The 12,699-nt window shown below is 37.5% G+C and overlaps 1 protein-coding gene across 1 annotated transcript; it reads left to right on the plus strand.

The window, feature by feature from the left end:
• The first annotated feature begins 320 nt into the window (after positions 1-320).
• On the plus strand, positions 321-4,341 carry LOC110312164 (exocrine gland-secreted peptide 1-like). The gene is made up of 3 exons (XM_021185723.1): positions 321-410; positions 1,724-1,800; positions 3,854-4,341. The coding sequence occupies exons 1-3, from the start codon at positions 359-361 to the stop codon at positions 4,193-4,195; spliced, it is 471 nt and encodes a 156-aa protein (XP_021041382.1). The 5' UTR covers positions 321-358; the 3' UTR covers positions 4,196-4,341.
• The last annotated feature ends 8,358 nt before the right edge of the window (positions 4,342-12,699 follow it).

Here is a 12,699-nt window from a genome sequence, read left to right on the forward strand (position 1 = left end):
GACAAAAAGGGAGGCAAGAAGGAAGAGTCTCCACTCCCCATCTCTTGCCTAGAAACAAAAGCAAAGGAAAATCTGTAGGTACAAAGACAAAATAGTAGATTATTGGCCCACCAAGCAAATGCCTAGAAGTTACTCAGGGCTGCTGCCCCATGTCTCTCTGTTAACTATTCTGATGAGCAAGAATGAGAACTCAGGAGAAACTGTGCAATCAATCTACTCTTCTGGGAACAGCAGCCAATAAAGCACAAACACCTCAGGCCTAAAATCACTAGAGACCCGCCCTCTACCCATTTAAAGGAGTCACTAAGAACCAGAGAAGCACAGGTGCCTCCATCAAAAACTGACCTGAACTGAACATATGGAAGAAGCAATTCCTGCTAAGACTAAGGACTGTGAAAGCAACTTCCATGGTAAGATAACTGTATTTACAAGGTTAAGTTTACTAAGGTCAGTGACACATTACAACTCAGTATTTGAAATATACAACTGGGAAATTGAAGGACTACTCAATCTCAAAAAAATGAAATTGTCAGATGAGATGTAATACACAAAAACTTACCACTGTGAACACACACAAAAAAATCTCAAATTGTATGCTTTCACTCATCTGCCAAATAAATATAAGTGAGTCCAAATTTTGTCTAAACTTTCAATCCTAAAGTGCCATAGGGAAAGAAAAACTACTTGTTCTTTACTCTTCAGTGAAGAAGAATAATGGCCATCCCACTAAAAGTTACAGGTGTGATCTCAATGAAATTGGACAGTGAATTTGACAGAGAACATTACAGAGTATGTGGCAGAGCTTGAAGGGAGAAAAATCAAAGGGAAATGGTATTTTAAAATGTAAAATGTACTAGATCTTTGCTGATCATGTCTTTCAATAGTCTAGAAATTTGAAGCAATTATATGCTTATTAAAAATATTTTGAGGACTCTGAATGTTCACATGATATAGAAAATGAGATGTCATACCTTTAGTTTACAATGTAATCCTTTTATGTGAGGTCCAGAAGGAAAGAGAGTGTGTACCACACTAGGTGGCCATTAGAAGTACCTAAAGAATGGAGGGCTTCATTAATCCTGTGACAGGAAATTGTATGCAATGAGCAGAGTTTGATTAAAATTTAAAGAAAATATGATTCAGCTCATCTAACAAAACATGGTTGAGTGAACTTAAATAGACTAAATATGCAATTGTGTTTGTATTTCTTATTGTAGAAAAAAAGGGAAATTGATTTGATATAACTTACAATTTCTCTTGACAAAACCCCACTTCTAAGGTGTTTATACAATTATATCTGTATAATGACATCCTTGGCAGCCTAATACATACCCAGTATTCATTGAAGCTATGAACAGGGAATTGCAAAATAAGAGATGGTACACACAAAAAAACTAATAATTAAAACATTAAAACTGGTCCATTTTTTTTCTACATATGCCTTTGTGGACAGAGGAATAGACCTGTGTAGAAAGTACTAGGAATCTTCTAATCTTTGCAGGTACATATCAAGGACACTAATCAACACTTTGGTTTACTTATCCTACCAATTACAAGCATGGTTAACACAATAAAACTACAGGAACACCCACACTGCATCTCCTCCTTATTTTGTTAATGAATTTGTTAACCAGAGTTGCTTTGGCTTGCACTTTATCAATGTGTTGCTTACCTCTGTGTCCCCTGTACTGCTTAATTCAACCAAGGGCTTTTCTCTGTTTAGTTTCAGTCATGACTTCTTTACCAATGATGATATTTCTTGTAATTCTGCTGCTGCTATCCATGCCTACAGAAGGCAGGGTGAGTGTTTCATGGATAAATATCTCAGATATAACTAATTACTCTTTGAAGTGGTATAATAAATATCAATACAGAAATCCTAATGGTATGTTGGAATGTATTCTCATTGTGTTTTGGAGAACTTAACAGGGATATGAAGACAGAGACTAAGATTGAACTCTCTACTTCTAGAAGCTGTAGTACCCACTAGTGACATGTGGGAACTTGAAACTTGAACAGGGAGATGTGCTACAAATATATGACACTTACCAGATGTCAAAGATACTCATTAAAGTGATTGGGATACCTGTCAGTGAATAAAGCATTAAAAGTTGGGTTCAGATATAAAGCTTGCAAATTATAACACTGTGAAATATGACACAGGGGCAGAAGAATCCAGCAATGAACAAAGGGATTTGTCTGAAATACAGTTGAATATACGGACCAACAGCCAAAGTTATCTGTTAGCTTGTTTAGTATGTGAAGTTGACCTTAATCTCAAGAGATAACTCCTCATTCCTCTGTAGCATGCACGTGGTTCCCAATCAAATTTGATGACATATTATTTATTTATAATGAACTATTTTATGATCCTTTCAGCTTTTAATGATTGATTGATTATTAATTATTTCGAAATCTCACATCATATACCCCCATCGCACTTAACTACCAGTCTGCCCACATATGAGACTCTTTCCTGTGATCTATACCCATGGGAGAGAGAGAGAGAGAGAGTCCATTTGCTGTCATATATATATATTCACTGGAGAATGGCCCATTTTGCAGTGCCCAAACCTCCACTGGAGGATGAGTCTTTCCCTACCTGTATCAAAGCTAAAGGCTGTCCATGAAGGAGAACTGTGAAGTGGCCTGAGCAGAGTGGAACCAGATCTACCTCACTTGCACCCCTGCCTGTACCTTAGTACTCTGGGCTGTTGAGTGGTGGGTAAATTCTCTCACAGACATTAAGATACCTTCAGGCAGCAACCCCAACCATGGGAATACACCTGGGCTTTGGTGGTAAGACAGACTTCAGACATCAATATGGTCCTTGGCCATATTAGGATTCAAACATGGCACCCAGTGGCTGTACAGGCCACCAGCCCGAACAGGATTTAAGGTGGTAACATGTACCATTAAATCACCATGGCTCTGCAGGGCAGAAAAGCCTGAAACATCACTGATGTATCTTGCAGAAGCACATAAATTCCAGGCTTCACTGAGGTCTAGAGAAGAAGCATGTAACTCTGACAACATTATGGACACCACTGGCATCTTGGACAAAGGTCCAATCCAAAAAGTGAACCTTTCCTCTTTTTCCAGATTCAGGGCAAGTTTCAAAGCTGTTTGTCAGACTCTGGGGCTGAGTGTATGTGTGCATAAGCTCCAAGCTGTTTTATACCATCCTGTTGACTCATACTGCTGACCCTACTGAGCAATGACAGCATGTTGATCTCAGTCTCTCTGTCACCTGTATCGACATCTGCAGTTCCACCTCTCTCCCTAGCTCACTCCTTGCTCTGTTTTTCTCTTTCCTACCTCTCCATCACACTTTTGCTCTTTGTAGTGGCCTTAGGGAGGCTTACATGCTGCCAACAAAAGGAACAATATTTTTAATCAATATTTTTCAAAACTTTTACCTTCCTAATAAGTATTCCACTGAAAATCAAAAACACATCTTTTCAGAAGAATTTTTATATACAAAACAAGACTACTATTATCTTATCTCAGACAACTCAATTTTAAGCTTTGAAATAGTCTATTTAGTTCGAGTTTATATGTATAGATGGAACTGTAAGTGTATGACAACCTTGGCTTAGACAAAATGTTTATTATGTTCATTCTTTCTACCATGAATTTATAAGGTTCATTAGTCTGTTTGTTCAATCATACAATAGTGGTCCCTATTTCTGGAACCTAAAAGAAGAAATAGGCATAGACAGAGTAAAAAAAATGACATACATTATTGTGAGGGTCTATGGGTACTAAACTAAATAATAAAACAAAAACAACCCCTGGTTAGGTCTTGTATTTCTAGCTATAAACCTGTTATAAACAACTGTCTCTGCCTCAGGTTCTGACACAGACTCAAGAACAATCCACTATATCTGCTGACAACAAGACAAACCAAGAGACTTTCTTGGATAAGACTGAATCCAAAGGAAAACCAGGAAACCCAAGCATCAAAGATGCCATTGAGATGGTCAACTGTGCCTTTGGTCAAGACAAAACATTGCTTGAAGATCAGTCCAATTCTGATCAACCCACCTTAAATCTGTCTAAATTAATGACAACCCTGAACAAATGTGGTGCTCAGAAATATAAAGTGGCTGAATACGTACCAGAGGATGGCCTTCTTGGGCATGAATGGCCAGAGGGATCCTTGGTCCTGAGATTGCTCGATAACCCAGTATAGGGAAATGCCAGTACAGGGAAGCAAGAGTGAGTGGGTTGTTGAGCAAATGGGGGGGGGGNGGAATAGGGGGGTTTTGGAGGGGAAACCAAAAAAGGGGATAACATTTGAAATGTAAATAAAGAAAATATCTAATAAAAGATATTTTTTTAAAGAAAGAAATATCAAGTAGACACAGTAAATTTCTAAAGCATGCCCAAAAGGATTCAATGGACCAGAGTTAGGCATGAACAAGGCACTTTTTTCAGGCAAGTCTTCTATTCTGTGGAAGAAACCTTGAACATATAGACAAATGAATGGAAATTCTAATATAGTTTACTAGAGTCCCTGGTGTCATCCCTTCTCTGCCTGCTAAGTCCTCTTTCAAGTTGTACAACCTATTCATTTAACCCCCCAAATTCAAGGAGAATGTCTTAGTTAGGGTTTTACTGCAGTGAACAAACACCGTAACCTAGGCAAGTCTTATAAGGACAAGACTTAATTTGGGCCGGCTTACATGTTCAGAGGTTCAATCCATTATCTTCAAGGTGGGAGCAGGGCAGCATCTAGGCAGGCATGGTGCAGGCAGAGCTAAGAGTTCTACATAATCCTCTGATGGGTGCTAGTGGAATACTGCCTTCTAGGCAGCTAGGGTGAGGGTTTTAAGCCGAGGCCCAAAGTGACATACCTACTTCAAAAAAGCTACAATTCCTAATATTGCTACTCCCTGAGCCAAGCAATAGACAATGTAGTCTTCAATAAACTAATCTCTCCTTCCTCCAGTGAAATACTAAAAATGCCAGAGGCAGCAAAGTAAGGTTTCTGAACCAGCTGTGAAAGGAGCTAGGAATTTGCAGTACTGCAGAAACAATGGCCAAACCTACCTTTCTTTACATGGGCATACTTCCATGTTAACACTACCAGTAAATTCATTATGGGCACCCTCCCTTCATCACTGAAATCTGATCAAAGGTGGATGGAAATGTTTTATGCTTCAGGCTGTGAAGCTTTGTAGTTATAAAATATTAAGTAACATGGCTGTTCTCCTTATCTTCTTTTGGATAATTTCATATAAGTACATGATGCATTTTATCTCAGACTCTCTTACTTTCCTCTATCTCCCAGAAACTATAAACTCTCTTCCCAATAAGTGACTCTTCTGCTTTGTGTATTTTTGTTTTGTTTTTGGAAGCTCACTAAGTTCAACCAGTCATAAACACGTGGTCATATGCATGAAAGTATCTGTGGAGAAAAAGAAAATCACCAAAGGCTAAGACACTGAGGATAATGACTCTCCCTGCCCCAGCAGCCCTCCACTGCCAATGCCTCTCTAGAGAGCCTTATCTGTGACTGAATGCTGACGTGACCAGTCTGGTGCAAGCTATTTTCATGCAAACCTAGGTCTAATACTCCACATGGAAAAGAAGTGTATGGCTGAGGGTGTGTTCCATTTTGGTCAAGTCAGTTAAGCTCTTACAAAACTCAGATAAAAAGCTGCTATTGCACTTGTTCTTGAAGACACACCTTTCTTTATAAATAGAACATCTTTCATATTTAGATTTCAAATGGCTGCTTCTCCATCAACAACCACTTTTCCTAGAGACCTGGTGGGCTAATACTCTCTGTAAATCTTCAATGTGCATACCTATTTTTTTTTTTGCTTTTTTAAATTTAATTTTGTTTTTAATTCATTTTTTACACTCCATGGTTCGTTCCCTGCCCCTCTCCATCCACCTTCAAACTGCTCCACATTCCATACCTCCTCCCCTACCCCACCCCCACCCCACATGACCTCTAAACCCCCTGGGGCCTCCACTCACTTAAGGGTTAGGTGCATCATCTCTGAAGGAACACAGACCTGGAAGTCCTTTACTGCATGTGTGTTGGGGGCCTCATAACAGCTGGTGTATGCTGTCTATTTGGTGGTCCAGTGTTTGAAAGATCTCAGGGGTGCATATTAATTAAGACTGCTGGTCCTCCTACAGGGTCCTTTTCCTCCTCAGCTTTTCTCTGCCTTCACTAATTCAACAACAGGGATCAGCTACTTCTGTCTATTGGTTGGGTACAAATAACTGCATCTGACTCTTTCAGCTGCTTGTTGGATCTTTCGGAGGGCAGTCATGATAGGTCTCATTTTGTGAGCATTCCATAGCCTCAGTAATAGTGTCAGGCCTATTAAAGCAGTTGAAGGTCTGTGAAAGTGTGAAACTCTCCTAAGAGAATGACTCTCATTGATACTTTTGTCACAGGAAGAACTCAAACCAGATGCAGCATTCATAGTCTAGAACTGCTTCCCAAGGAGCTTTAAATGGTGAAGCCTTGTTATGTGGGTCTGTTATTGTCTGTATCTGTGTCACCTTCTTAGACACTAATTGGATATGATGTTTTGCATGTTCTTAAGTTGACTGAGGTTTTTCTAATTGACAAAGCAGAATATCAGCTACCAAGTTTTACTATACAGAATAAGACCATGAATTAAATAGATTTAATTCTATTTATTTTAAATTGTAACTTCATATGCATTTTCAAATTCTTCACATAGAAATACAGATACTATGAAGGGAAATTAAAATTCAAAGATTTAAAATTCATCTTCAAATAAATATGGAGCACTATAAAAGTTTTCAATAGGAATATATTACATAGGAATATCCATCTCATTCTAAAACATAACTTACAATCCATTCAGAATGAAAAACTCTTTCACCTTTTACCTAAATGCAGCTCAGCCTCGCAGTCTTCCAACTCATTACCAGCAGGCAAATCTGTAGCACTGTCTTACTGAAGCTCTGTAATTTCCCTATTTCTCTGAAGGCATGAACTACATCAATTTTTTCTCACATGAAAACATTCCATTATCTGTTCTAGTATAAAGTCCATGTTAGTTAAGTAAAAAGGCCCTATTTTGGTAACATTTTGATTCAGTGGATTTGTTTGTCATGATTGTGGCATTAGTTTTTATGTTTAATTATTTTGATTGATAATACAAGACTATTAGTCATATTTTTTTCACTACCATCAATGTTCAAAAGTAGTCTACAGGAAATAAAGCATCCCTATGTGGGCTGAATGATTCAGAAGCCTCAGTCTACTTGTTTTCCTCTTGCCCACATTAGACATGAGCTAATAGAGGTGTCAATTCTCCCGAAGATGAAAAGATAAAGAGGGGCTGCTGATGAGATTATTCACTTTCGTGTGGTCATGCCAGGGCTCATGTCCTTAAATCAATGCTAAATGAACTTAGTAAGTTATAAATTTATTGAAGAGGGGGGCCATAGAGGAAGACAAATGGGCAGGATGCTGTCGATGCAGTGCACGTGCGTGAAGTTATAAAAGATATTTTAAAGCAACAACAAAAGAAAGACCCCAATACACTTCACAAATACTGAAATTATCCCAAACAAAATACTTGCGAAGCCAATTCAACAACATATTTTTAAAAATTATACATCATAGTCCAATTGATTTCATTCCAACAAAGCAAAGATGTATCAAAAAGTCAAACTAATGGGTATAATAAAGCTGTGATATTCATAATTGTCAACTAGAGAGGTTCAAGAATCCCCAGGTGATATACCTCTAATCATGCTTGTGTGAGATTATTTTAACTATATTTATTGATGTTAGAAGACTCACTTTAATTATGGACAGGACTATTTCATGGACATAAGATCCTAAACTGCTTAAAATGGAGAAAGCAAGGAGAGCAGAAGCCTTCCTTTGTACTTGGCTTTTTCCTCTTACTGGATGTGTGGTATTCTGTGTTTTGAAGACATTTTTTTCAACATAAGCAAGTATGTTTTTAAAACAAAATTTAAAATATTTAAAAAGATCATATTGAAGGGTTTAAAAATCTTATCTGATGAAATGGAATAACCAGGTTCATTCCTTTATTTTTCTCCACATTTAAATATGAAATCACAAGACCTCAACAGTCACACAGACATTTGCATATAGAAATGAAAACATGCACACACATACACACATGCATACATACACACATACAATTTCACAAAACACACAACACTCGCCCGGTGTGGTGGCGCACACCTTTAATCCCAGCACTTGGGAGGCAGAGGCAGGTGGATTTCTGAGTTTGAGGCCAGCCTGGTCTACAGTGTGAGTTCCAGGACAGCCAGAGCTATACAGAGAAACCCTGTCTCAATAAAACAAAACAAAACAAAACAAAACAAAACAAAACAAAACAAAACAAAACAAACAAACAAAAAAAACCCAAGAAACAAAAAACAAACAACAACAACAACAAAAAAAAACTGACAAGTGAACAAGATTTGAAATGTGATGAAAAGTTGAAAACAAAATACTCAGATGATATGCAATTATAAAAAAGCTTAAGGACAGGGCATCACACTCGCTAACAACAGTTGATAAGCACTAGTTCATATACCTACAAACAGTAGTTTTCACTCTCTATTAAGGACACTTCTCTTTGCAGAGTCCACTGCAGAAAACCATAACCAACTAAATTGTACAGTGGTCGAGTCCAGTCTTATACCTAAGGCTCAGAGAATGGTACTTAGAGGAAAAGCGCTGGGGAATTGAAAATTAAAAGAAAGAAATGAAACAACATAAAGGCTTGAATCCACAAACTACAAATACTGCCCAGTTAAATTTAGTGAAGAACAGTGTAACAGGAAAACTAATTAATTTATGATGATATTGCAAAACATAAAGCCATGCAGGAATGCATTTTGGCAATCTCTAATAAAACCTCTAATAAAACTCTAAAATATGATGCAGTGAACACAACAAGCAACTGGAGCTATGAATGTGAATCATGAAAGCAGGTTCTATGGTAAGAATGCAGTATGTACAATTATAAGATTACAGTGTATACTGACACATCTAAGCCTTAGTCTTGGAAATATATGTGAAATTGAGGGATTACCAGCAATTCTAAAATATGAAACTGTTCAGGTTTAAATATAGAAAAGCACACCTTGCTACTGACTAAAAATCTCAAATCAAATGCATTTCCTCATCTGTCCATGATTAAGAAGAATGAGGCTGTATTTTGCCTAAACTTTAGACACTAAAGCAAATGTCAAGGGAGGAGTAACATTGCTTGCAAACTCATTCTTTACCAAGCACAAGAATAAAGGCTGTCACTCTGGAAGGTATAGACACTAAGTGAAGATGCGTGGTAATTTTAAATGTTTTCAAGACTCTGGGCAGTGACTGGTGTCTATGAACAAAGAACAAGGAAAAGACATTACAGATCTCTTGGGGGATATTTTGACTCAAATTTTAGTCATAAATTACAATGAAGTAAACAGGCAGTAAGTTTGAAAGAGAACATTACAGAGAACATGGAAGTGCTAGAGGAGAAGAAATAGAGGGGGAAATCATATTTTTTTGTTGTTGTTTAAAGTGTCTCTTTAGATAATGGCTGAAAATGACTCTCCATTTTCTTTATGCCATGTAACAACTTTAAGCAAAATATATATTTAAAAATGATTTTGACATTTTTTAATATAAGTACAGTATAAAAAACTGCCATACTTTCAATATAAAAGATAAACCATTTATATATGTTTAGGTAGTGTGACTCATGAAGCACATACTAAGTGGTCTTTAGCTGCATCTAAAGGATATAGGACTTGCTGAATCATTTAAGAGGGTCATCACAAGCAATTAATAGAAGGTGTTTAAGACTTAATAACATTGCGAAACAACACATTCAACAAAAGATGGATTGGGAGAGCTTAAGTAAACTAGATAATTCATTAATTAAGTTTGTATTATCTTACTAAAGAAAAAATGAAATTTGATATTGTCAGAAAAACTAGTAGAAGTTTCAATTGCTACTCACAAAATACCAACTGTGCATGTTTTTTTGTTAGAATATTTATATCTTCATAATCCTAATCCTGGCATCCTGATTCATGTCTGATATAGATGAAAGCTATAAATTGAAAGCAGCAAAGAGAGAATACACAGCAATAATGGACCTTTCATAAAAATGAAATTACATCTCTTTTTTTTTTTTCACATTTCCCTTTCTAAAGTAACAGGAGTAGACCTGTAGAGAAAAACTCTCTAGTCTTTACAAGTATATATCAGGAAGGTCAGTCAAGTATTTTAGATTATGGATCATCCATAATAAAGGCATGGTGAGCACAATGGAAATACATTGACACCAACATGGTATCTCTTACTGTTGGGAGCTATTAAGGCAATGCTATTGTCCTGATCTCTGAATTGGGCCTTCCCCCCCCCCCCGCCCCCGACTCCCAGAAGAAAAGAGGGTCAAAAGTGGGCCACCAGACGCACTGCTCCGAGAACAACCACAGATCGTTCCAGCCCTAAATCAGCTCCGGATGTCCTGACCTCAAGATGTTCCCTGATACCGCCAAGTTCCTGCTTCCCGTGTAGTCGCCAAAAGAAAAATTTCCTCTGCCCCATCCCTCCTGCTGAGAAGTACTTCCTCTTTTTCTGCTGCCCCATCCCTCCTGCTGAAAGGCACTTCCCCTTTTGCTTGTGTATTTAAATCTCGGGCCTGACTAATACATTGGGGCTTTGATGCATTCCAGGACTCTACAATTCCAGCAGGCACTCTCTGGGGCCCAAAAGCCAGGTTTTCCAGGAAAACAAGAGGCCTAACTGCCCATATTCCTATCTCCCTCCATTGTTCCATGGCTTCCAATCCCTCAATCCCATTCCCATTTCTACAGCAGACCTTCTGCTATGTCTTCTCTTACCTCTCACTCCCATTCGAAGAGAGCTAAATAAACAGTTTATAGTGTAGAACGCGGTTTCCCTCCCTCCTGTGAACCCCAGGAATGCCTTCCAGCCCATCCCCATTTCTAAGTTTCACTTTCTAATACCCAGAAACACATTTTACCTGGAAATGCAGTAACCACAAGTATCAGAACCCCAGACGAGTTGTCTACTTTGCAGTGCGCAGCCACAATGCTGTACTAAAAAACAGAAAGGAAGCAGAAAACAAGAATAAAATACCCACTCAAAAAAGACAAGACTTACATAGATTTACACACTGCACAAACCTAGTTGCCTAGATTCCAATATAAAAACAGAATAAGATCCAGGACAATATGTCTCTACTAGAGCCCAGAAATCCTAGGATGTCAGATCCTGACTATTCCAACATACCTGAAACATGCACACATAGAGAGAGACAGAGAGTGTCACACACACACACACACACACACACACACACACACACACACACAGACAGACACACACACACACATTCAGAGAGAGAGAGGGGGGGGTTTGAAAACAGCAGTTATCAATATGGTAGAGATCCTTAAAAAGGGTTTGAGTAAATCCCTTTTAAAAATTGATCAAAATACAGTGTAGGAAAATTGTAGTAGTTTCAGTAGAAATGTTCTCAACAAACTCATATACTTAAATGCTTGGTCAATTTGACATAGTGCTACCTTGCACGGATTAGGGGCCATGGCCTTGTTGGAGGCTGTTTGTCACTCATGTGGGCTTTGGAGTTTCAAAAGCTCAAGCCAGGCCCAGTGTCTTATATATCTTTTTCCTAAGAAGCTTGTAAATTACCACAATGTCCCCATTTTAATGCTAAGGACTTACCTCCAAGATTTGAAGTCTGCCAGAATGCTAAGGGACCCTTGACCCAATTAATTCTGCTGGATAAAGATGCTAGCAAGGTTTAGGTTTCCCGGACTTGGGACCACAAGGAGGAAGTAAGAGATAAATGAGGAGTGTTTGTTTAGAACTTTAATGTAATGTCTCCAGTTTCGTTTAAATCTAGGAAAACTCCAACATGATAATAATATTTTGAAACAAACCAATAAAAATAGTTTTTCCTAGCTCAATGAAAACATTTTATTTATTTTCTGCAAAATACTTTTTATAATCTATCAGACTTTTCCATCCCTCCAATTCTGTTTTATTTTCCCATGAACTTTTCATATTATGACAATGAAGTATCAAATCTGAGTCACGTGTCTATGAAGTATCCAGACTCACTAATAATGTCAGAAATAAGTAATTCTTATTTTCCAAAAGTATTTATAGATAAAGATAGTAGAATATAGGCAAGCAATTCTCTACTAAATCATTATAAATCAGAAAAAAAAAGAAAAATTCCATGTAATAAAACACGAGAAATGCAAGGGTGCATGACAGTAAAATGTAGAATAAATTAAAAAAAAAAAAAACTAGATAAAGTACACAAGTATTGCTTAATACAGCTATAATGGAAAAAAGCAAACTGTGACCAGAAGTGCTACACCAAAAGGTGGACAAGAGGGAAATTCTCTCCACAGATCTTGCTTTTAAAGTGGGAGGAAAAATAACACAAAATTAAATAGTGGATTATTGTCCCATCAAGGAGATTCTGGGAAATTACTCAAGGGTGCTAGCCCATGTTACTCTGTTAAATATTCAGATGAGAAACAAGCAGAACACACACACACAAAACAAAACAAAACAAAACAAAACAAAACAAAACAAAACAAAACAAAACAAAACAAAACAAAACAAAACAACCTCTACACTCAAAAAGCTCCGCT

The sequence above is a fragment of the Mus caroli genome, chromosome 17, assembly GCF_900094665.2.
Source record: "Mus caroli chromosome 17, CAROLI_EIJ_v1.1, whole genome shotgun sequence".
Taxonomy (NCBI): Eukaryota; Metazoa; Chordata; class Mammalia; order Rodentia; family Muridae; genus Mus; species Mus caroli.

Coding starts and splice junctions, on each gene's coding strand:
- LOC110312164 (XM_021185723.1), top strand. CDS start 359: ATGGAAGAAGCAATTCCTGCTAAGACTAAGGACTGTGAAAGCAACTTC. Junction 411..1,723: donor CTGTGAAAGCAACTTCCATG/GTAAGATAACTG, acceptor TTCTCTGTTTAG/TTTCAGTCATGACTTCTTTA. Junction 1,801..3,853: donor CCATGCCTACAGAAGGCAGG/GTGAGTGTTTCA, acceptor TCTCTGCCTCAG/GTTCTGACACAGACTCAAGA.